Below are 25,496 nucleotides of genomic sequence, written 5' to 3'. Positions count from 1 at the left end.
AGTCACCGGAACATCACCGGGGGCCGCAGCGCCGCCCGCCTCCCGGCACAATTCGCCGCGGGGCTCCTCTGCGGGCTCCGCGACCGACGTGTCCGGGCCGGGGAGAGGCATCGCCTCCTCCTTGGGGGAAGCGACTTCACATCTCTCCTCGGGGTCGGCGGTGGGCGAGGGTTTAGCGGGAGCGGCGGTGGCAGCGGCTGTGAGCGGGGCGGGGGCGGCGACGGGGCCGCAGCGGGGGCCGGCGGGGTGTGCGGAGGGGTGGGCTCAGCCAGCGCCATGGCCGGGTCCTGCTTCTCTGCTGCGGGCTCTGCCCGGAGCACGGGAGAAGACGGCTTTAATACTGGGTCTGGTTTTGGCTTCTCTTCTGGGAAAGGAAAACAAAAGGCAATGTTACAAACTGGACACCGTTCCCCACTGTAGCTGCACTCCTGGCCCCAGCTCCCCTGCTCCGGGAGCTCCACAGAAGACGCATCTGAGTTGGATTCTGCCGCAGAGGAATACAAGGCTGTAGCTCTGCTCCTGACAGGCAAACGGGTACCGAGAGTCGCCAGCGGCCTGCGAGCTCCCCGCCAGCATCACCGCATCGTCTCACAGCCGTGGGATGGCTGAGATTGGAAGGGGCCTTAAAGCCCACCCAGCCCCACGCCTACCATGGGCTGGCAGCCCCCACCAGCTCAGGCTGCCCAGGGCCCAGCCACAGCCTGGGGCACTCCAGGGATGGGGCACCCACAGCTCTGGACAGCAGTGCCAGGGGATGCTGCCCCACGGCTGGTGACGCGCTGTGCTTTATGGCTGCCATGCATCACATCATCATCACCGCTATGACACATTCAGCTTCTTCTGGACTTGTTAGTTCTAAGCTCCAGCACCCCCAGCACAACTGACCGAAGGACATAATCCCACTTTTGTTCTAAATTTCAGCCAAGAGGAGATATCTTTTCCAAAGAAAGCAGAAACAAAAGTGGGTGAAGCACAGCTGCCACCAAACAGCACCACTGCCGCCACGTGTTTGTGGTCCAAAGGCTCAGGAGGGTTGGATTTGGATTCTGAAGGCTCTCTAGAACAACCCAGAACTGGTTTAGAGAAGAAAATGCGTCACCTCTGATTCTGGAACGTGGCTGCTGAGAACTCGTGGAGCATTCCTGACATTTACAGCTCTCTATAAACACTGCCTGGGTATTCTCTCCCCAGAGATAAATGTGATTGCTCAAAAAAACCAAAACAACAAAAAAAAAACAACATTTGAAGAGCCCAGAAAAAACATTCTGGGAGATAAAAACACAGCAGAAGTCATACAGCTGCATCTGGAAAGCGGTGGTCCAAACACACAGCCTTCAACCTGCACCTCATGCAGGGAGGACTGTGCGTGCAGAATTCAATGAGAGAAGGAACCAGAGGGGGATTTCAAAGCCACGAGCAAACCTGGCCGAGGAGAAGCACATCTTTCCTTGGAGACCAAATCTCCAAGTCCTGGTGAGGATTCCCATCTGTGCGCGACCACAGAGACAAGGACCAACACGTGGCTGGGAAGGCCAAACAACAGATGGGAGCCACTCATGCACGCTGACTCAGCCCGCTTACCTTCCCTCGGTGTGCCCAAGGGAGGCAGTGGGGTGCTGGGTGAGATCCAGCTGGACATGGGAACCCAGCCCAGCTCCACGCTGTTTATCCAAAAATAATCGCTGGGCTCGCTGCCATTTTTCCACCCTTTGTCCCAGCACGGATATTTGTGAGGCAGAGCTGCTGCTCACCAGAGTGCACTGCAGTGCTCTGCACACACCAGGGGCACCGACAGCACTGAGCACTGCTTGCCCACACGGTGCTGCAGCACACAGCTCTGCCTGCCTGCATCCCTGCACGACCTGCACAGCCTGACAGCCAGGGACTGCTGCAACAGCTGTGAACCCAGAGCACGGACTGCTCATCTTGTAGAGAAATCCAAGGATTCCAAAGGCTGCCAACAGCAGTGCTGCTATACACAGCGCCAGCCCCGCACCACACACATCGCTCACTGAAGCTTTTAATGGCCCTAAAGTGTCACTGCAGGACCTGGTGCACAGCACCTCCCCTCCTCTGACATCTCCTCTCCACACAGACAGCTGAAGACCCCCCTTCAAACACGCATTCTGAGGCGTAAGAATGAAACGTGATCACTTTGGGAAACCTTTTCCATCTGTGCCCTGGTTTCTTTTTGGTGAGCCATTTCTGAGACTCATGGCCCAATCACAGTTTTTCTAATTACTCTCTCCCACGCCCACAGGCCAGAGCTCTCCGGGCATCCCTAGGATGCTCTGCTATGGCCGATGAATGGCAGCAGCGATGCCAAGCCTCTCTGCTAAGAGCCCTTTCCTGACATACATTTGTTTCTGAAGGGTGGCACGTGGGTGAGAGGAGCTTCACACTTCTCACTGCTCCGGAATAATGTTCAGGACATATAAGCTTTAACATCATTTTTTGTTAAGCAGTTTCACATCGGCAAATTTCAATTAATTCCCTTAGCAACACATTGTTCCATGTTCCACTGGAGGAAGAGACGGCCCCTCCCCTTCTACTGCTGCTGAATGCCACCCCGCTTCTCTCCCTGCCAAAAATATTCCAACTGGAACAAGAAAGGAGAAAAATGGCTAAAAATAACAGCAGAGGAAATATCCGATGACCAACCTTGCTTCGGGGCGATGGCCGCGGGGCCGGCGGTGCTGGCGGTGAGGTGGCTGCTCTCCACTGGCCCATAGAGCACAGGGCCGGGCTCTGGGACCTGGCTGGGCAGCTGCTGAGGGTGGAAGGACAAAACAGGGCAGCAATGAACGTGAGAACAGAAAAATTGGCAATGTGAATGCAAGCAGGGAAGGGGGAGATGAGAAGAGCACGGGGGAGAAAGGAAAACCAAGAGGCAGGGAGAAAAGAAGAGAATGCCAGCACAGAGGGAGCTTGGTGCCTACTATACGCAGAAACACACTGCAGGAGCAGCAGGTCACACAGCTGAGAAGGATGCTCAGGATGCTCCTCCTGCAGAACCCAACCTGGCAGAGCAGAGTGCTCAGGACATGGCTGTCCAGCTCCTTTCAGACACACTGCCAGAAATCCACGCTGAATGCATTTCCCTAAAAAGAAGCTCTGCCCATCTCCTCCCTTTCCTGGGACTCCCCTTTCCAACTTCTTCAGCTACTGCCTCTGAGCAGGGCAGAACACTCTTGCTTAACAGAAATTACAGATACTGTTGGGACCACAACTTTGAATCTCCTGGCTTGAGCGAGCTTGAATTTTCAGTTGTGTTGCACAAATGAAATTTCACTGGTGAGCTCTATTTCAGAGCTCTTCTGTCATTAACAAAAGTGGCTCCAAGTAGCTAATCAAAACGAAGCCTGGCTACGAAACTATGAAGTATTTGCATACCTTGCTTAGAGCAGATGATTGGACACCACCGCTGCATACAAATGACAGCTGATAAGAAATCGAGGCTTATTAACCTCCTCTTGAGAAGCATTTATTTTGTCCTGTTTGACTTAATTATAGTACCTTCAAATTGACTTCTGAATGCAGAAGCAACCCGGTGAGTGCCTGCATTAGCTGCACCACCCATAAGCACTCTGAAACGGCTGTCTGCAGCTTGTCCACACTTCCACTTTCAGACTTTGGGGTCCATGTCAAGGTGGATATGTGCTCATGGCAGCTCTGCCTATCTGCACTGCTCTCCTGGTCCAGAAAGGACCCAGCAGCCCCAGGTTTCCAATCAGCTTAATTGTTGTCCACGGAACACAGACCTCTCAGGTGATACAGGGGCTCCAAAGGGTCCAGAGCAGAATTTTTCAAGGGATTTATGAACTATGGAAAATGACACTTTGGGATATTTGTGCCTTTTCTTAGGTCAGAAAAATGCCTTTTCTGTTGATTTGGTTTTGTTGTTTGTTTCTTTCCGTTTAGAGGCTGAACGCACCAAAACCAGATTCGGAAATTCCATGGTAAATGGCCTGAGTTACTGTCACTGTAGCACCCGAAAGGAAGACTAAAGCAGGAGGGCTTTAGTACAGACAGTAATGTGATCTGAGATGTACCACCAGCCCCAGGCATGACCCATAGGGCGCATGAGCCAGTAGTGGAAACACCACATCCTCCCCAAAGCCTTCACCAGCTTCGACCACCGCTGCTGACACACACGAGGGGAAGGAGGGACTGCCAGCAGCATAGCAGCTCTACATGTTACAAGCTGAGGGCTGCTGAAAATGACCAAACCTGGGGAAAAAAAAGCTTAAGGACATGGACAACTTAGGGAAAGAGCATCCAGGTGTTGCTGGTGTGGATGGAAGATAAAAAAGCTGCTCTAACAAAGGGCAAAGCCCACAGTCATGCTGTTACCTGAGGAGGGGTCGGGGTGGAGGTGGGTCTGACGATGGGCGGCGTTGGGTTCCTGCTGCCCCCGCCAGACATTATTTCTTCTGTTATATCTTTGCCCCCCTGGTTCGGATCCCGGATCCGGATCTACGGTTTGGAACAAAGAAAGTGTTTGAGTGAGTCTTCCTTCACATGCTGTCCCTGGAGCTCAGGGGCAGGACATGCTGCCGTCCCACACAGCATGAGATGCTCCAGGCTGAGCTGATGCTCTGCAGGAGCACTGCAACCTGAAATGCATGGTATTTCATCCCCTCATCTTAAAACCAGATTCAATCAAAATGCTCATCAAATACACGCACCTCTTCCCTTGGATCTAAAGCAAGTGTGGCACAACTTTAAGACGAAATATGCGCCCTGCTTTGCATCTATGGTCTCTAGGTTTGGAAAATAAGCTTAGCGAAAGTTGGACAATCTAGCAGTTTAGCTACAGAAATAACCTTGCCAAACAAAAAGAAAGAAATAAAAAGCCTCATATTACCCCAATAGGTGATGCAGTGGCCTTGGCAGCCCAGCTGCTGGGACAGGAGAAAGCCTTTCTGTTTTCCTCTTCCACACTGAGATGGAGCATGCAATCCAAAACCAAACACCTGAGAACACACTGACTAGCACTCAACCAGCACCTGAACCGCTGTCACTGCGGGTGGGAATTCATCGGGCCACATGGAATGAAGTATCAGTGCATATATTCTTCAGTGTATAGCTTGTGGGTTCCCACGAGCTGCAGAAGTGTGTTCCCTCCCATCTGGCTGTGACGTTACAGAACAGCACAGAAAGGTTCCCCATCAAACTGAAATGAAGTCAGCACTGCACGGTGCCAATGCAGTGTGGGTGTGAGATGGAAGAGTCAGCCCCTCTGAAGATAAAGCTCAGAGTTCAGCTCAAGCCCTCACCCATTTCCTTCAGCCTTAGCAGCAGGGCAGTGCCCAGAGACAACGTACTGTCAGAGAGGCTCCCTTACCGTTTTTTTCTCTCTTTTTGCTGGTGGAGGCTGCTGCTGCTGCGTAGGCACTATGATGGGCGCTGACTGATACACCGGCTGACTCGGGTAGAAAGGTGTTCCTGGGGAAGGACAGCACAGAAATGAGTGAGAGATTCAACTTGTTTGTTAACGAAACAAAACCAAACACAAGAGGTGAAGCTGTTTGTCCACCTGCTCCTCCTGCCCTTCTTTTGACAAACACAACTTCCAGCTGCAAACCAGTCTGTTTTGCTCTTCCCCACTTCCACTAAATGGGAGCTGCTGCTCCAGCAAGACAGGAGATAAGGTCACTTCTTCACATGAGAGCTTAGCATGTGCCTCAGTGGCTACTGAGACCCCTAGGGCAGGAAAAGCAATGTGCTCCCCTTGGGCTCCACTGCTGGGTGACACAAAGAAGCATGGGCACAGACAGCACTCCAAAATTAAACCGCATTGCTGACTGCGTGCCTGACATCCAACACCACTGCATTTTCTTTATGCAGTGAGACCGGCTCACAGAGAATAGGTTCCAGAAGTGCTTCCAGAAGTGCTCGACAAACAGGAGTGTCACAGCAGAGCTGTCTCCTGCCCACATACCAGACAGCAGGCAAGCGTGCAATGCAGGGTTGTTGTCTGTTTTTCCATGGATGCTAGATGGCCACTTGCTTTCACTCCCCCCTAAATTAATTATTCTTCAGCTGAACTAACCTTTAAATGGGAATGAAAATCTGCACTGTCTGACGTCTCTGTGACCACTGTAACCATAACAGGAGGTTACTGCTATCTCAAACAAGTGGAGAAATACACGAAAGCCAGCGAACCCGGCCCTGCACAATCTGATCTGCATCTTCAAAGGATGCATTCCTCAAGCTGTAAGCTGGAAAGCAAGGGCTGAGAGCAGGCCCCACTGCTGCAGCTCCAAAGGAAGGGTTTGTTGGAACATCCTGGGGTTTCCCAGGGTTCTTAGAAGTGGGCAAGGCAAGGCAAATAACGGTAATAACAGTGCTTTACTTAGTGCAGTGCTTACATTGACTGCAGAAATAGGTGTCTTGCAGTATTCAAACAGAGCAGGTTTGTCTGTGCTGACAGATCCTGCAGAAACTCTTGAGGGGACTGTGCTGCGAGTGTGGCATGTATTGCATACGGCAGCATGCTAGAAATGACAAAGGGTTTCCAAGGCCCTTCCAAGGGCTTTGGAAGAAGCCTTCTGCCAAGAAGACTTCTGCCAAAGGAAGAGGTGCCATGGGAGAGACGGACGCTCATCCATCTGCACGCGGGGAGCCAGGAGAGAGATGGCTGTGTGCTGCTGGGGGATGGAGGAGGAAGCCCCTCTGCTTTGTGGTGTGGCTCTGAGCCTCAGGGCCTGAGAAACAGTGTCACACACACTCAGCACCACGTGCAAACAGCTACAGTACAGGGCACAGGGTGACCACACGGCCCGCAGCACCAGACAGGAGGTAAGGCACGAGGCCTGCCCTTCTCCCTTTGTAAACACCAAACGAGGAACACAGGAACCAAAGATGCTAAACTCTCTTACTGTGCACACATGGAGGGCATGGTTCAGAGGAAACAAGGGCTGAGGGATGGACTGACAACACCTTAATCAATAATGACGATCTAGCAGGGAATAATAGCCAGCCACTATTCTTGTTCACGTGTGATGGTGGGTAGTTCTATGAGCTGCAGCCTTTCCTTGAGCATTCACACAAACAAATCTCCGTTACTGTGATTTTTTCAGGAGTGAATAATAAGGGCCACGACGCAACCAAATCGAGCAGCTATTTAAAGTTCAAATAAATGCTAATCCAGTTTGGTATTATAAATCTTCAGCTTGACAAGTGCAAAAAACACATCCAGGAAATCTCCAAGCAGAACTCACCGTAGGCGTTGGGGAATTCTCCAGGACCCGGTCCTGGATAGAAGGGGCCTGGCCCCGGCGGCTGCACAGGGTACTGCTGGGGGGGCCCGACGTAGGGCGGGCCGCTGTGCCGATACTAGGAGGAAAAACATAACCACCTGTTTACAAAGAGACAGGGGATGGTGTGCTGCTGCATGAAGGAAATGTAACAGAACCCTCAACAATCAATAAAGATGAGGCTGTCAAACTTCTTTACAAAGACAAGTCACTCCCCTGCTTTCGGTAATACTGCGTTTCTTACAAAGCCCGAGGTTTTAGAGCTGTTAAGTCAATTTAAAGACATCTACAGCATTGTCCAAGGAGCTTGATTTCACAGTTTCTGAAAGGACCTCGAAAACTAAGGGGATAATTTACTACTAATGCCTCTGTGCTCAGATGAGCAGATATTTCATAAAAGAGAAGGTTGGGGTCTAAATATGCAAGGAGAGGTACATCTCTCTCCCTCTGCTGATGCTGCAGCAGTCACGGAGAAAATCCAGACAGAGCAAAGGTTGCTTGGCTTCTAGAGTGCCTGGGAAAGGTATCTGTACCTGTGGTATACAGTACTGGGGTGCCTGAGGCATGGGATACGGCATCGGCAGGTGATTAACCATCATGATGTGTTGGTTGGTCTGATACACTGCGGTCGGTGTTTGTGCACCAGGACGGATGGAAGGGCTGCTGTTCTGGATGGTGGCTCGTGGAGGCTGGATTTGAGGCCTCTGAAAAAACTGGGGCAGGGAATGGGGAGAGGGAGGAGAGAGGAGAGAACAAAGAGTCGGTCAGTCCTTCTGGGGAAGGATGGGCAGCACCATTACAAAGGCAGACAATATTGCCATTCAGTACTACTTCCAAAGGGTTGCCACACATTCAGAAAACAGCAGGACAATTTCTATTTGTAAACAACAAGCTCATGCTAGCACCTTCGATTTTTGCCAGGTGTGAAACTACATCTAGCTAGATGAGTTTGCGCCTACTGAATTATACACCCCAACTTTCACAGCAACTGCCAGAAACACAATTTCTGTCAAACATGCTTTTATAAGGTGGGCTGACTGCCAAAAGCCACCTTCATCAGGAAATCAAAGATCAAGGCAGCTGTTTCAGTCTAACTCCAGAACAGGTGAAGGCCCAGCTTTACGAAGGCCGGAGATGCCCCATGCAAACCGAGCCACAGGACTTGTCTTGTGCTTCGTTTCCAGAAGGGTGGCAACCTCTTCCAGGTGGCACCAAACTCCTCTATCATGTTTGCATGAAGTGATGCCCCAAACGAGTGGAACAGGTCCAGGAAACCAAGGAACCCACTGGAATGCGCTCAGGTCTCGACTCGGAAGCACTGGGAAAGGCACCAGCATCCCGGGATGGAGCATTCACAGCAGCCCTCGCTCCAGCTGCGAGCCCTGGCAACCCTCAGACCCAGCTGGTAAGGTATGCAGACAGTCAGGCATTCACTAACAGAATAATGATGCGAGTGATAAAGAGACATTTATGCCATGCAGAACCAGGAGTTAAAATTACCTGTATAGGTCTGAATCCTCCCTTCAATAACGAAGCAAGAAAGCAGCAGGAAACAGAAAGAAAGCCAATGGAACAGCTTACAGATCAATAGGAAGGAATAGGATTTAACATGCACCCTAACTGCACACAGCTCCATTCATCTTTCTGCCCTGTTGTGACTGAGCTCCTACACAAACAGCAAGAAGGACACTGAACTGGTGCAGGACTGTCCTACCAGAGCCCCACATCAGGGGCAGAAACTCCTCTTGAAAGGTTTCATATGGAAGTACAGAAATTAATAATAATAAAGAAAAAAAAACAACCAATAATTAACTGTAGGAATTGTGATGCTACACAAAGACTCTGTATTTACTCTGTTCCTAAGTCAAACATTTTTCCTTTCTGGTCTCTTTCAGTAATACAAAGTAGATAAAGCAGTAACACATGCTCAAATCATGGGTTTGGTCTCCACTTCTGCATCCAGACTGGAAGGATAAGAAATGCCACGTATTTAATTGCTAAGCAAAAAAATAACAATAATAAAATTAGGTCATCGTACATCACACGAAAGACAGCTGACTGATGAAGTGTATCAATGCAAACAGCCTGTGAGTAACTGCATCATGAGCGGTGAGAACCAAAAAAAGAGAGGGTAACTGCTAAGGGATGAAAGCATGAGCTGGGCTGGTTTGCCTCGGCATTCGGAGAGAACAGGGTAGGGCAGAAGGAAGCTGTGATGCCTCTATGTGACATGATGATGAAATTAAAATGGTCGTTCTGGTGCTCCTGAGCGCTCGATGATACCTACAGTGCTCCCACACCAAACCACGTCTCCAGAAAAGCCAATCCCTGCTGCAGAAATCCAGACACAATTAAGGTGAGCACAACGCCTTACGTCCAACCCTGTGAGCCTGGGTGCAGAACCATCACTGCTCCGTGTGACCAGACAGAAGGCAGCTGCATGGGGACATCTGGAAGTGAGGGTGCAGGAAGAGAACGGGAAGAGCAGTGCTGCTCTGCTCCTCCACTAACAGCTGTGCGGCTGTCTAGATGCAGGGGAACCACTGCCTGGATATATGTTAAATTTACAGTGAGATTAACTGAATTCTGCAATTCCTCAATCCCTGAAGACATCAAAAAGTCCAAAAAGAATTCTAAAACATTTTCTTTCATTGCCACTTCTCTTCATTATTCTCAGAGCTACTGATAAATGTGCAGAACCATCAGGGGGGATGCCTTGGAAGGGCCTGTACTCAAGGTTCAGGAATGAAGGAAATCATGTCCTTTCTTCCTCCACTGCCAACTGCTGAGTTATGACCATTACTATGCTATTAGCGGGTTGCAGAACTCTGGGAGAGCCAAAGTGCAGTAGGGAATGAAGGAGAAAGGGAAGGGAAGAATGAGAAAAGACAAGAAAAGAGGAGAGGAAGAAAAGAAAAGAAAAGAAGAAAAGAGAAAAGGCAATAGCCACCACGGTTCTGCATCTATCCAGAGTGAAGGTGGTGGAGACGGACGCTCCCCAGCAGCAGGGCAGAAGCTGGGAATCCTGCAGCGGTGCACGTGGGTGCCACCCCACACTCCTGCAGACACGTGTCAGGGGCCTGCTGGTAACACAGCACTGAAATGGCAGAGGAAAACCTGACAGCAATGGAAAGTGCTGGCTTACGGACTGCTTTTCCTTTCTGCCTCTGGCAGAGCATGAAACATGAGGGGTAGGGGAGACATGCTGGAAAAACTGCTCCTCGAGGAACACAAGCCAGCTCTCCTTCCTGCCTTGGCAGATGGAATGAAAGCATGCTCTGTACACCACGTTGGGTGGCGGCAGGCAGGACAGCCCTTCCACCAAGCACTCAGTAACACCAGGGGAGTGCCAAGATGCTCTATGGCAGAAGGAGAACCTCCAGCAAGGAAACTTGGGGTTAAGCAAGCAGACCAACCAAACCAACAACCTCTCCACAACACTGCCCACACCATCAGAGAGGAGCTCGGATCCAGAGAGGAAGGGAAAAAAATAAGGTTCTCATTACTTCTAGGAAGAAGGACACAGCAAGAAAAGAAGCAGATCTGTCATTCCAAACGAGACAACAGGAGGATGTGGAAGAGCCAGCCACAGAGGTCTCCAGCAAAGTCTGCATTACTTTGAATTATTCCAGTTCCTGTAAGTCAAATTAAAATACACAAGAAAATCAGATTTCAGAGCACTGTGCAACAGGTTTGTTTATGGGTTTTACTGCCCAAACGCTGCACTGTCAGACATCTTGATGCTTTCTCCTCTCTTAAGTCCCTTCGAAGCTAAACTAGCAATATTCGAAGTCATGCATAGAAATATTTTATTACGTTGATTTGGTTTGCTAAAAGATTTGTCTTGAAAGGTCAAAGGGGTGCCCACACAGACACCATTTTCAAGTAATGCTAATGGTACCCTACAGGAGAATGCCAGGAGGTTAAAAACAGACGTTGCGCCCCTCCTTCTTCCAGAAAATGCAGAACTTGGCCCACAGTACCCACACAGAGCCAGAACAAAGGTGCTCTGATGCTTCCGACAGAAGCCCTCCCAGACCACTGCCTTCAAAAAGCCCTGCTATATTCCAGCAGTGGTCAAATTAGTGTAAAACACTCTCGAGTCAACAAGGAAGCAGAGAAGAACTGAGCTGTGGTCCTCAAGTCCCAGTCTCACCCCTTACCTGTCCACCTCTGTTAGCTAAACTCTTCCAGTCCGCTCAACAAGCTCTCATCACCTCAGCAGCCCTCCTTGTATCTGCCCAAGGAAATCTTTGTGGAAAATAAGAGCAGGATAATCACACTCATACCCCAGACATGGTTTTGCCACTATTTCCTAACACAGCAGTAATAACTCCCTTTTCCAACTGGAAATAACTGCTCTTGCTCATGTAACGATGGCATCACACAGGTGATCCCAGCCAACACTTAGTATTTCCCTTGGCACTGAGTTGCGAGGGTCTGCCTTCTGTGATGCTGAATTGCACCTTGCTTCCACTGCACTGGTCCTTCTCACACAGGCTCCCTATGCTGGCTGTACTTCCCAGCCTTGAACTCATCAGGTTTGCTTGCAGACATTACCTGCTCTTTGTGCCACGGTGATCAATGAAGGAAATCCACCACGAACCTCCTGCCTACCCTCTCAGCACTACTCTGCCACTAACCTAATCAGTCCTTACAGACATCCCAATATTCTCTTATTAAGCATATTCGGCTTTAGTTTTCCTCCCACACACGACCCTGTGGTCCCAGGCACTGCCTGCTGAAGGGCTGCCATAAGAGACACCGGATTTGCAAGCTGGCAAATAAATGACCAAAGCAAGCGCCAACCTCCTGATAAACCTCCACTGCGTCTTAATCGATTTTCTATTGACTCCAGATTTCTCAGTCCTCACTCCCAGGGAAATGCTCTGAAAGCTCCACTGCGCAGCGCAGCTCCTGGGGACAGCAGAGCGCACTGGGCGCTGCTCAGATTGCTCCACTGCAGTGAGGCTGGAAGCTGCAATGGTCCATGGAGCCCCGCACAGAACTGCGGAGAAAGGCAGTAAAAGCAAAGCTCAACTTGCTGGCCATAAGCCATCAAAAGGTCTGTTCATCCCCGTGACCGAATGAACTCTGGCAGCAAATCTCCGACCTCTCGGCACCGCAAGGCTCTGTAACACAGCACGCTGCTGATGCCTTCTGCTGTATAAGCCGCACTCAGAAGAACTCACACAACCCCAAATAAAACTGCAGTGAGCTGCAACTCAGCCTGCCGCAACCAGTGAACTCACCTCAAATACAATTATAAGCCATACAACCTTTGAGTTTATAGTTACACTCATTTCTGTTTTTAATTGTAGTGGCCTCTTCGAAGCATCCATTCTAAAATATCCTGTGTGCTCCTGAAGTTGTTTCCCAAACTAAAGGTTATTCTGCATTTTCAGACTCCAGCTCCAAAGAAAACTGCTATTTCCAGTTGTGAGGATCAGAGGCAACAAGGTGTCCCAACAGCTTCACACCAACGGGAAGAACACACACAGGGACACTCCGTGCACACAGCGGGACGTGGGATTTCCAAGCCCAGACCAAGGCAGCACCCCTGGGCTGTGCAGGAAGCCACGAGTGGACAGCAGATGTAAAAATACCGCTGCAAAACCCTCGATGGCACCCATCTGCTCCCTGCTAGAACGCCAGGCCTCCCAGCTGTGCCTCCATAGCTGCGTTACCAGCAAGGATTAGTTACGCACATTTAACTTTTAATCAGAAACGCTGTGGTTGTTTCCGTTGGACTTCAGCTGCTATTCACTCAGCACAGCATCCTAAACCTCATCTCAATATTTTCTGTCACACAGACTTCGATGACACCTCCTGGAGCACCGGCCATTGGGACCACTGGAACATTCCCGACCAAGAGGAGACTACTGATACAGCTGCCCCCACCATCTTCAGGTGCTTGAGCTGTGCTAATTTGAGGACTCCGAAGATTTAATAATTACAAGAAATAACGTTAAAGAGTAATCCATCCCTTGACTGCAAAAGACGCAGGATCAATAACAGGCACATTAATGGCATCACACAGATCGTTACAAACCTCGTTGTGTTGCTGCCTTCCTACAAGAACACATTACACTGCCGTAACACACAGCAGCACCACTGTGGGAGATGCACTTTGGAGTTCTTAGGGTACAAAATCAGCCTCACAGCCTGCTGCTCATATTCCATGATATTTCTCTATTTCAGCAGACTACATTCTTCCAGTTCATGGAAGAATAATTTACATTAGACACAAATTCCCCCTCATGTTGGCTCTGCAACAAGTTCGCCCAACAGCTGTCACTCCTCTGCACGGGTCAGTAGCAAAAATCCCTTTCTCCACTCCCCCCAGTCTGCATGGTGGGCAAATACTGATGTTGGGATTAAAAGTTATGGAGTGCCCAAGCCAGGAAAACACTTGGGAAATTATAAATGCTAACTGGTGACAGAGTCATAGCTGGGTCCAAAAAAAGCTTTAACCCATTACGACAGCAGGGTGCTGCAGGGCCATCAGCGAGCCCTGCCGGCACTGCGAGCATCTCCTGAAGGGCTGATCTGCCTCACCACAGAGCCAACTCTTCCAGCTTCTGCTTCCACCAACCTGGTAATCATTGCAAGAGGGGTTGGAAAGGACCTCTGGAGATCCCCCAGTTCAACCCCCTGCTAATTCCCTGGAGCAGGATGCCCAGGAAAGCTTCCAGGTGGGTTGTGAATATCACCAGAGAAGGAGACTCCCCCACCCCTCCGGGCAGCCTGTTCCAGAGCTCTGCCACCTCCAAAATAAAAATATTTTTTCTGACATTCATATGGAACTTCTGGGTTCCAGTTTGTGCCCGTTGCCCCTCGTCCTGTCTCTGGGCACCACCAAAAAGAGCCTGGCCCCATCCCACCCTGCAGGCATTTCTAAGTGCTGCTCAGATCCCCTCTCAGCCTTCTCCTCCCCACGCTGAACAGCCCCAGGGCTCTCAGCCTTTCCTCACACAGGAGAAGCTCCAGGTCCCCATCTCTCTGTAGCCCTCCTGGGCTCTCCCCAGCAGTTCCCTGCCTGCCTTGAACTGGGCAGCCCAGCACTGGGCCCAGTGCTCCAGATGTGGCCTCCCCAGGGCAGAGCAGAGAGGGGAGGAGAACCTCCCTCGTTCTGCAGGCCACGCTCTGTGCAATGCACCCCAGGGTCCCACTGGCCTTCCTGGCCACCAGGGACACTGCTGGCTCATGCTCACCCTGTTGGCCAACAAGACACCAAAGTCCTTCTCTTCTAAGCTCCTCTCCAGCAGCACAGCCCCCAGTCTGCAGGAACCCCCTGGACTCCGTATGTGTGGCAGTGTTGCTTTTCCAGCCAACATCAGGGTGACAGAAGTCTCCCACTATGCATTATCGATATCATATAATATCAACATAGAGATGAAGTCAAGGTCAAGAACAACAATACCTAAACAAGATACTCTGTCGTTCTGCATGTTGCACGGTAATCCTTGCAAACATTCCTCCACCACAGCCTGTCAATGCAATCCCTTGCCATGCAAAAAATCATTTCTCTCTCTCACATGATGTTTGCTTGCAAACAAGTCCAGCAAACGCCTCATTCTACTCTCTAAGCCTTTTTTTGTGTCCTGCTCTGGAAGGGTGCATGCCTGCCTGCTGCTCGCTGAGGCACAAAGCACAAAGCTGATCAGTGTGTCCCACTTACCTGCTGTCCCAAAGGATGCACTGCTGTAGCACCAAGCCCCTCAGACCAGCAGGAGAGATGTGACACTTACAGCTCTCCTGGAACACACCTTCTGTGACGTAAGCCTGTCCCAACATTGCTAGAGGTAACTGAATTATTTTTTTCCATTAATGTGGTTCAAATAAATGGGCTCTTTTCAAGGAATCACAGAATCACAGAATGACCCAGGTTGGAAGGGACTTCAAGGATCACGAATCTCCAACCCGCTGCCACATGCAGGGCCACCAACCTCCCCATCTCACAGCAGCCCAGGCTGCCCAGGGCCCCATCCAACCTGGCCTTGAACACCTCCAGGGATGGACGGGGATCCACAGCCTCTCTGGGCAGCTGTTCCAGCACCTCACCACTCTCATAGGAAAGAGCTTAAGAAGGAAGAATGACATGGAAATGACTAAGCTGGGCGAGACTTCCCATACCACTGTGCCCCTCCTCCTGCTGCCCCACACACCCAGGAGGCTCGGGCCACCTCTGTCCCTGCTAAAGCTACAAGAGGGAACAAAATCAGTCCCCAGAGATACTGACAAAGAGCTTCGGCACAGATGACTGTTGGGGCTGATGGAGAAGACAACTTCGGACAGGTCAGAACAGAGCTGTGTGTCTATCAGATCCCTCTGCTATTGCACCCTCCCTACCAACAAGTGCTCCCCTTGACCTTCAGAACTATTCCTTACTTTTTTCTTCTTAGTCAAGCAATTTCTAACGATGCCCAGAAACACTACAAAGATTCCTAGAGCCTGGATTTCATACACTGAGGGAAAGAAAACACTGAGCAATGTAATGATAACAGATAACCAGGAATATACACAAGGAATGAATGAATTTGAGTTTCTGAGTTTAAAAAGTAGGATTTTCAGAAGGATGTGAATGCCCAGCTCGTGTCGAAGTCTTCAGCTCAAGCAATGTAATCCACTGGGTGCTTTGAGAAACGTGAGCTCCTCGAAAAGGCAAGCAAATCTCACACATACCTGGCAACCTCTACGCTTCTCCATTCCTATGGAAATGGTGTAAGTGGGGTGGTTAACGAGTGCAAGTGACACCAAACTGGAGCTATGTGTTACTCCGCATTGCAGGCAGCTTGTTAGCGGGGTTATGTGGGTGCTAGCAGCTAGGAGCGGGGCTCCAAAGCCGGCCTCCGCCCCAGGTTAGTGGGTGACAGCCTCTGACCACCCCCTCCCCCAGCAGATTAGTTTAGGATGATAATGAAGGGGCAGGGTACTGTACCTGGTGATGGGCAGGTCGAGGCCCCGCTGCAAACTGGGGAAAGGCGGGAGAAACAAACACAAAAGGAAAGGCACAAAGAGTCAGAAACACCACGACGAAACCAAAATGTCACACTCTATGCAAAAATAAACCCACAAGAAAAACCACAAACAGTCAAAGCTCTGCTGCAGGACAGTGACAGACAGGTACTGAGATCGAAGGGGTGAGCGCCGCTGCGGGGAGTGCGCGCTGCTGCGGAGCTGGCGGACAAACAGCCAAAGCTGCCGGCCGTTTAGAGGTCCTGGGGCAGTGCAGGCATTCGTTACCCTGCCCAGGAAAAACTCAAAGCAGCAGCGGCGAAGGTTTTCAGATGTTTACAGTGGAGGTAAATGGTGAAAGCAGCTGGCCTCAGAGCCGCTCCCCAGTCCGTACTGGCGAGGGCTGTCAGCCCGTCTGAAGGACAGGGTGAAGCCATGCTGCCCCCGGGCGCTGCTGGCCCTGGGAACGGGAGAGCCCCCAGCCCCGCGCGTGGGCACGTCACTTCCCACCCGCCTGGGTTACATGGGGAGGAAAGCATTCAGAATTCAACATGCTCGGTCGACATTAAAGCATTTTCCAATAAGTAACAGGTTGTTAAAATAGAAATAAAAATGAATGCAAGAAATGGAAAATATAAATAAAGATGACAAGGTATCCTCTTTAAGAAGCCAAGTTAGGTACTTCAGCTCTTAACTCTCAGCGTAATCAGCAGAATTCTCGGATGAGAACAGGTACACCTATGGGTGACAGCTCCAACAATTAAAGGGAGCAATGAGACCGGGTCCCACTGTGATGTCTCTCTGCCCAGCACTGCGCAGCGCTGCCCCACATCCCCTACTGCCCCTGCTGGACCCTGAGGGCTGCCAGGGGTCTCATGGTAGAAAAGGACTAACGAGAAAAGCGATCAAAACTGGCTGCTAATCACTGACTCTTGTAACAAGAGATTTCTTCTCAGTCAGAATAAGCGGAGTGGGAATGACTTCCAGCCCTATATCCCTGCTATTTCAGTAGCATTAAATACAAGATGCAAGTTTAAATATTCACTGGTCCAGCTGATTTTCTCCCTAATAAACATTTTAATCACTCATTTTCCATGTCTCCAAGAAGCAGACTCTAATACCGACGTTCACACACTCCTTCTACCTTCACCTCACTGCAACATCTGGGTGGAAAGTCAAAAACCATCAGAAATGAGGAAATGCACACACAGTGACTACCGTGAGAGCTCACACAGAATCACCTGCACTGACTCACCCAATGACATCCCCACCCCCAGCAGCCACTCCTGAACAATCTCCCTCGGCTTTCCAGATAAGAAAAAACACAAAAAATTCTCAGCTCTTCAGACCAAAGACCTGTGGGAGCCTAGCGGAGATGGATGCACTTTGGGTCCCTGTTCCTCAGGAAGAGCTCCTCAAAAAAATGTTAGTGTTTGAGAAGAAGGCATAGCGCTGACCCTGGAAAGGCTGAGAGAGGCCTTTCTGTGGGGCTGCACACCCTGCTAGATGCCAGTGAAAAATAAATATGTCGGATGTGTTTTAGAAGCACTAAAAAGAGCATAATGGGGTACAAAAAGCTCGTGCTGCTTAATCTGAGGGTCAACACGCCTCTCATCCCTGTTCTGCAGGAAAGATTCGTTCTCATCAAGAACTGATGCTTACACCTTAGGAAGCCAGAGATTATGCCAGCGTGAGCAGCAATGTGTTACAAGAAAAAAAATACAGATAAATAAATAAAAAAAAACCCTCAAAATTAGTTAAAAATACCCTGATCTATTTGCACTGGTCACCACTGGCTATTGATTTTTTTTTTATTTTAATTTTTTGCTTTTCTTAAAAAAAACAGTTCAGGTTGACAGGATTCATTCCTATTAGCAGCTGTAAGCAACAGAACAAACTGTAGTCACTGCTGGCTTGGATTCAAACGGACGCTTTGCTCTTCCGAGGGCCGTAGGATGAAAGGACAGCTGGGTGCGGAAACCTGGCAGCACGCATCTGGGCACGGCTGCTATCTGCTCCTGGCGGCCCGGCACGGCGAGCACCCATCTGGGAAGAGCCACCGCCGGGTGGCACAAACACCAGCGGCCTTTGGCAGATGCACAACGGGCAGCCGGCGCTGCCACCACCTAACAGGTCATCTGCGGCAGTGCCAGACAACTCGGGTTTCATTCTCCTTCCCCCTGCTGGAGCTGCACCTTGACATTCCCGCTATCCCACAGCGGCAACGCTAGGAAGCTAATGGGGACAACACGTGAAGCCAGTTGGGGTTGCAAAGGCAACTGTCCTGGGAGGAACAGAAAAGCCTGAGCCGTGCAATTGCCAATGGCCCTGGGATGCAGAGACCGCATGGAGGGAGCTCCGGCCGCACCGGCAGCATCCCCGCAGCGGGACGACGGGGCCACGTGTGGGTGGCAGAGCCATCCTGCCGCCTTCCCCTGCTTCTGCACCCTCCCCTCACCACCAAAAAAGGCTAAAAATAAATGAAAAATAATAATAGTAATAAAGTAAACCAAGGCCAGAACAAAATGCAAGAGTAGCCCAGGAGTGGCCGGCCTTGCATTTGTTTCGGGGTGGGGAGGTGGAATGGAATGTTATGTGCGTGGCTTTTAGTAATGGGGTGGAAATGGTCACTAGCAGAGCAGATGGCAAAAACTGCATACATGAGAGTTAAAAAAAAAAATGGCTCACGACCACAGAGAAATGGCTGACAATTGCAGGCCAATTCTTCCTCAGTACCTATTTAGTAATGGCCAAGCCTCTACAATTTGACACCTTTTTGGCCAAATCTCCTGAAAACATCATCTGCTGAGCAGAAAACCCAAAGTCACTCTGGTCTCCATCCTAACAGGTCAGACCCTCCAAACTTCAATTCAACTTTGGATGTTCTGTCGCCACTTAACCTGGCAGGAACTGCCATGGGAGCTCATGCTTTTAGCAAAGAAGCAAATCAGTGCATTTCTGCAGATCAGCCAACAAAAAAGATGTGGTAAAAAAAACAAAAATAAATAAAGAAATAAAACAGTGCCATTGGCACAATCGCCTGCAAGAAGGAGTACAGTTTGTTATATTGCTTACAATGCAGTATTTTATCCAGCCTCTTCCAGCCAGGGACCTGTAAACCGGACTCTGTTCCAAAACCTTCCTCCTCTTCCAGTTGTCTGTGCAATGTATTGGCACTGTTCTGCTGGGCTGTCAAAAAAACTGGTTTAGAGATGCAGCTCTTCAGTCAGGTTTTGCTCCAGTTCTAACCATATCAGTTTATTTTTGCTTTTCAACAATTAAAGATAAAGATGTTGAATATACTTACTGAGCAAAGAGCTTTACTACCAGTATCCCACGTTACTGATCAGAACAGGGGACTAGGAAAGCAGTGGGATCTGGTGGGGTCCCCATCACATCATCAAACCTGGCATTAATTGGCTCACCCATTGGCACAGAGGTCAGCAGCTCTCAGAACTAACCCTCCTGCAGCCCCTGGGGGCAGAACCCCCAGGAGTGGGCACGCACATCGGTGCGCTCACACCGGTAAGCTAGCCCTGCACTGTACCTGTTAAGTGGGCAAACAGAAGGCTTCTGTCTCGGAGGCTTTCAGTTGCCACGCTTCAGCAGCATTCATCTTACTCTAAAAAGAGAAGAGTGCTGGGAATGGTGCAGTGGTTTCACAGGTAACCTGAAGTGTTGCGACGCATATGCAGGTTCACAAGAGGCGCAGGGACTGCTGCTCCCTTGGCTATCTGAGGCTTTCGGCACCGGGGCAGCATGCTAGCAGGCCTGCAGCACAGGGCTAAGCACGCAGTGCCACAGGAAGGTCTCCTAGCACCACGTGGGACTGCACTACAAGCGGAGATTTCCCAACAAGAGCTCAGGGAACCAAAGGCTCATCATAGCAGAGCAGTACAAAAAGATTGCGGAGGACAATCAAACCTGAAGGCAGATGGAAGGGGGATTGCCACAGCAAGACGGGGGGGACACAGCAGCTCTACCTTCCATGAGTGAGCACCTACCTACTGCTAAGCAGTAAATGGGTAGAACTGATCCAGTGGCACTGAGTAAAGTCCACAGGCCACTGGGGACTGAGTGTGGCTGCAGAGAAGCGCTTTCATTTACTGATCTTTGTGCTACCACTTAGCAAATACTTCCTTAAAGAAAAATTAAAAAATGAAGCAAAGAGAAAGACTCTGGTAATGAATCTAACTTTAAAATGAAGTGAACCTGAAAGCAACTATGCTAAAAATAAATCATGTTATTTGAATGTAGATGAGAATCCCTCCATCATTTCTTTTCTGATAAGAAAAATTATCCTATGAGGACAACGCCTGCATATTCAGTCAAGATTTGCCATTTGGAATGTGCTTCCAGTTCAGTAAAACTGACTTTCCAGAGAAGTGGCCAAGTGCTGCAGACAAACATACACACAGAGAACCACGCAAACAAGGAAGAAAGAAGGTAAAACAAAGGTGGGCTGCCTTACCGGCGAGCGGGTCTGAGGCTGAGTGTTCATTGTTTGTGGAGCTTGAGGGTACACCAGCGTGGCTGGAGCTGCATTCTGTCCTGAGGGGTAAGGAGCCTGCCAGGGAACAAGAAAGTAAACACAACATGAGTGTACCCAAGGATTTGCGCCAGAAGGTGGAAAACTGAATCATCATCAAGACAGGCTGTTGATTACCCTCAAGATAAAAGACAACACACAAACAGATCGGGTGATTAAAGCGGCGAAAGTCTTCTCTGTCAAGGATCCAACCAAATTAAAGTCCAGAAGTGCCACCATGGAAAACATAGTGACAAGCACACACCAGTGCAACTCTCATCACAACTCTGTGGTCTGGTCCCTCTGGCCAGGCAGTTCCCAGAAGGCTGCTCAGAACCTGTTTCCAGGGAGAGCTGGAGCCGTAGGCATTGCTGCCAAATGCTCCACAATCCACAAGAAGTAAGTTCAAATGCATTTACTACAAACCACTGCTGCTATAAAGCATTTGCAACACAATGAAACCTCCCGAAATTGTTACAGCTGTAAGACATACCATTGGCTATGTAAATTTTCATAGTGCCACTGATTTCAATGGGCTGTAACAATTCGTACTGCTGGATGCTCTCCCCCCATGTTATTTGCCCAAAGTAACAACGAGCACAGCTTTAGAGCTATACCAATCACCATTCCAACAGGGTATTCCTCCTTTCTGAGGATGTTTTCTTGGGGTAGTTGCCCTTAAAAAAATAGCAACTACAATTATAGCTTACCTTTTCTTTAAATAATAATGTCATAAAGAAAGAAAAAAGAAACTTGTGCAACAGTAGTTCCACAGCAATCAAGACAGGATTTGCAGCACGGTTGGTGATCCAGCGTAAAGCCTGGAGCTCAGTTTCAGGCAAACAGCAAGCAGTGGCTTAGGAACAGCAACAAAGCCCTGAAACGCAGTGCTGAAGCCTGCAAACCTTCTGTGCCTGAGACAGCAAACCATGCCAAGGGTAAGCAGGCCTGCCCTGGCCTTCAAGGGAGGATCAGCCAGCCCTTACAAAGTGTAACAGGAGTTCTACCGATGGTGGATTGTGGATGAATGTGGAGAACACACATATTGCTCACCCCCAGGCTCAAGGAGCATCACGTTGCCTGGCCCCACGCTGCCCCACTTAGCCAAGCTGATCATCACTGAGCAAAACCCAAGCACAGGCACACAGGCGCTGAAGGACAGCGTTCTCACTGCACAAGCTAACTAAGAAGGACGCTCTGTTATTTTCCACCTGATTTTCACATCGCTTTTTGGGTCAGGGAGATAATAGAAATCCCTGTCTCCAAGTATATCATCAGATCTTTGCTGTGAATGTAGAATAATGGGTAGAATATTAAGCTGAAAAATGTTATTCTGCAGCAGCTCATACCAACACAACAGAAAAGACTGGGCCAAGAGCCATGAAATGCTTTCATCAGCTCCTGCTCTGGAAACAGCAACCTCTGGCAGGCTTGCTGTTGCCCTCCTCCTGGGGAGCCCACTTAGCCCAATCCTCTCAAACCAGTGTTTCTTTCCTTTCTTACCACTGGCAAAGCCTCTAATTCACATTAACAAATCATTTGTCTTCTAGTTTTTGAGATGTCAGATGCAGCATCAAATATTTTCCCCTTTTATTTGACAAGTGTGATTCTGCTTGAGCTGTTCATGTCATGCTGTATAATAAACACTATCTCACATATCCCACAGCAGTAACGGTGCTGCAGTGAGGGCTCTCAGTCAATCAAACAGTCGAGCCCTAACAAGATGCAGAGGAAATGGTGTCTTTCTGTCCACCATCTAGTGAAGTCCTGCATCCATGCTACCTCACTCCCGACCTTCTGCCATTATCGTGGCATTAATCATGACATTAAGGTTTCCTCTCCCCCAGGAGGTCCAACAGCTCTGTGTCCATCTGGGTGCTCCTCTCACATCCCACACGATGGAGACTCCCATGCCTGCCCTGTATCTCAAGAGAAGAGGCCTTACCCCAGACTGCTCCAACCGTTCCTTCTCCCAGCGAAAAGGGGGAAATATCAGGTATTCCTCCCCTTCTTCAGGCCCAGGAAAACATGCTTTCTTCAGGCTTAAATAGCACGCAACAGAAAAAAGCCCAGGTTAGATACAATTTCCACACTACCACCGACCCACCTCCAAACAGGGATCCCTAAGAAAGGGAAGAGCAGCTAACACTAAGCCTAACAACTCAACATTTAGCAGCACGACTGCAAAGCAGGCATTCTGAAACACAGTGCCACATTCAAATACAGCCACCTCATTGATAACAGATGTCATTTCTGACACTTGCAAGGCTGAGAGGCAAACGCAAGATGCTGCAGCGCAGTATCCAATTTGTTTAAGCATTTAAACCCTATCAGAGTCAGTACAGCATTAAGTTATAAAAAAATAATCACACAAAAGCTCAAACAGCAGCCACTGATGGGCTCCTGTCATCAAAACAAGGTAATGCTTTGGGTAGCCAGCACTGTTCCCAACCACGACGGCCGACAGCTGAAGCACATCTACACCCAGAGCATGGGCAGCAAACAGGAGGAGCTCAAAGCCACTGTGCAGCAGGCAAAATCTGACTTAGTTGCCATCGCCAAAATGCAACACTCAGAACCAGAGAGCTGCAACAGAGGGCCACAGGTTCTGCAGGAGGGACAGGCAATGAAGGAGGGTGGTGGGGTATCCCCGTGTGTGAGGGACTGTTTTGATGTTCCAGAGCTCAGGGATGGGAATGTCACGTCCCTGTGGGTAAGGGTGGGAGGAAGATCAGCAAGGCAGACATCCCAGTGGGAGCCTGTGACAGAAGAGCTGACCAGGTGAGGAGGCAGAGGAAGTGTTCCATGAGCTTCTGCTGAGACTCTAGGAAAAAGAGTTGACCAACTTTGGAAGGATGGGCAGGCAGCTTGAGAAGAGTACAAGCACACTGCTAGGATAGGCAGAGAGAAAATTAAAAAGGTGAAAGCCCAGCAAGAACTTAATCCAGTCATTATTATTAAAGATAACACAAGATGTTTTTACAAATAAATTAACAGCAAGAGGAGAGCCAAAGAGAATCTCCATCCTTTACGGGATGCAGTGGGGAACATTATCGCTGAGGTTCTCAAAGCCTTCTTTACTTCTGTCCTTAATAATCAGATCAGCTATCTTCAGGGCACTCAGCACCCTGACCTAGAGGGACAGGGAGCAGAATAAGCCCTCAAATTCAGGAGGAAACAGATCTGCTGCTCCACCTGGATTGTCACAACTCCATGGCGCTGATGGGATCCACCCAGGAGGCTGAGGGAATGAGCAGAGGTGACAGCTAAGCTGCTTTCCATCATTTATCAGCAGTTCTGGTCAGCAGAGTAGATCCCACATGCCTGGAGACTGCTAATCTGATGTTCATCTACAAGAAGGGCTGGAAGGAGGATCCAGGGAGCTGCAGGCCCAGCAGTATGAGATGAGTTGCAGGAGGTCACAGAGCAGACGGTCCTCAGAGAGCTCACATGGCAGCTGTGGGGCACCTGGGGGATCAGGCCCAGTCGACACATGTTCATGAAAGGCAGCTCCTGCCTGACCGATCTCATCTCCTCCGCGACCAGGTAATCATCCCAGAGTCACAGGGAAAAGCTATAGTCCATCTAGAGTTCAGCAAAGCTCCTGACTGCCTCCCACAGCTTTCTCCTGGGGAAGCTGCAGCCCATGGCTGGGACAGGTGCACTCTTTGCTGGGTACAGAACTGGCTGAGGGCCCACAGAGTGGTGGTGAATGGAGTTACATCCAGCTGGTCACAAGGATGGTTCCCAGGGATCGGCGCTGGGGCACAACCTGTTTGATATCTTCACTGATGAGATGGATGAGCACTGAGTGCACCCTCAGTACGTCTGCAGATGACACCCAGCTGGGAGGAGATGTCCATCTGCCTGGGAGTGGGGAGGCCCTACAGAGGGACCTGAATTAACAAACATCATCTAAACAAACATGCTGTTGTGTAAGTGCTGTGAAACACGTGCTTCTGTCTTGCATGCTCCAAGCTAGATGGAGGTGTGCCATAGCTGGTATTTGTGTTAAACAGCATAATGGGAAAAGAGAAAAAAAAAGTGCTTTGTAGATAACTGTGGTACATGGCAGCCTAAAATACTACCAAAACAAGCATCAGAATAAATCACAACAATCCACTGCCCTGCAAACAAGTAGGCTGATTAAAAGTATTGCACATATTCACCTGTCAAAAGGACTTCTCCTATGCCAAGCATTTCAATAGGTACACAAGGTAATTATAATCATATTCTGTCATGCTGGAAATGTGGCTGAAACAGTGAACACAAGGTGGACAACCGAAGAGATGCTCCAGAAAGTCCCTAAATAAATTATCACAGAAGGAAAGGCTGGGAAACAAGTTTTGGTCTGCATATAAATCCTGGTTCAGAAGCATCTAAATGCTGGCACTGAGATCCCTGAAGTTCAGCAGCTGCAGCAACCTGGGCTGCAACAGAACGGATGGCTGCAGAGCTGCTCCACTTCCAAGGCACAGCAATTTGCCTTCCTGAAGCTTTCATCCTCATGGCTGTGTTTGAAACGTCGCTACCCATGGAAGGAAAGGCGATAATATTTGTGTTTATGTATTCCAGCAGCTTGCTGGGGAAAACCCTTCCCATCTTTTTTGTGCAGAGCTCTGGCTTCAGGCTGCCGACTGCGCAAAGCAAAAAGTAAAAATAAAACAAGAAATCATCGCTACCAACAAAACAAATGAAAAAAGTTATTCTTAGATCAGCTCCCAAGCTGGTTAGTAAACACTGTGCCT

At 49.5% G+C, this 25,496-nt stretch overlaps 1 protein-coding gene across 1 annotated transcript in view; it reads right to left on the bottom strand.

Annotated features, from left to right (window-relative positions):
* Window positions 1–2: 2 nt before the first annotated feature.
* The window catches only part of LOC100549851 (eukaryotic translation initiation factor 4 gamma 3-like), a 42,912-nt gene continuing 17,418 nt past the window's right edge, over window positions 3–25,496 (bottom strand). The window contains exons 2-9 of the mRNA XM_031556725.1: window positions 20,692–20,787; window positions 16,204–16,236; window positions 7,796–7,975; window positions 7,227–7,341; window positions 5,348–5,448; window positions 4,354–4,476; window positions 2,662–2,770; window positions 3–364 (exon numbers count right to left, since the gene is read on the bottom strand). Of these exons, the coding sequence (XP_031412585.1) occupies window positions 3–364; window positions 2,662–2,770; window positions 4,354–4,476; window positions 5,348–5,448; window positions 7,227–7,341; window positions 7,796–7,975; window positions 16,204–16,236; window positions 20,692–20,721 (1,053 nt within the window). The 5' untranslated portion in view covers window positions 20,722–20,787. The remainder of the gene's footprint in view (window positions 365–2,661; window positions 2,771–4,353; window positions 4,477–5,347; window positions 5,449–7,226; window positions 7,342–7,795; window positions 7,976–16,203; window positions 16,237–20,691; window positions 20,788–25,496) is intronic.

Source organism: Meleagris gallopavo, chromosome 23 (assembly GCF_000146605.3).
Source record: "Meleagris gallopavo isolate NT-WF06-2002-E0010 breed Aviagen turkey brand Nicholas breeding stock chromosome 23, Turkey_5.1, whole genome shotgun sequence".
Classification (NCBI taxonomy): Eukaryota; Metazoa; Chordata; class Aves; order Galliformes; family Phasianidae; genus Meleagris; species Meleagris gallopavo.
The sequence above is the reverse complement of the archived record's forward strand: the minus strand, read 5'-3'. Positions and strand labels throughout refer to the sequence as shown.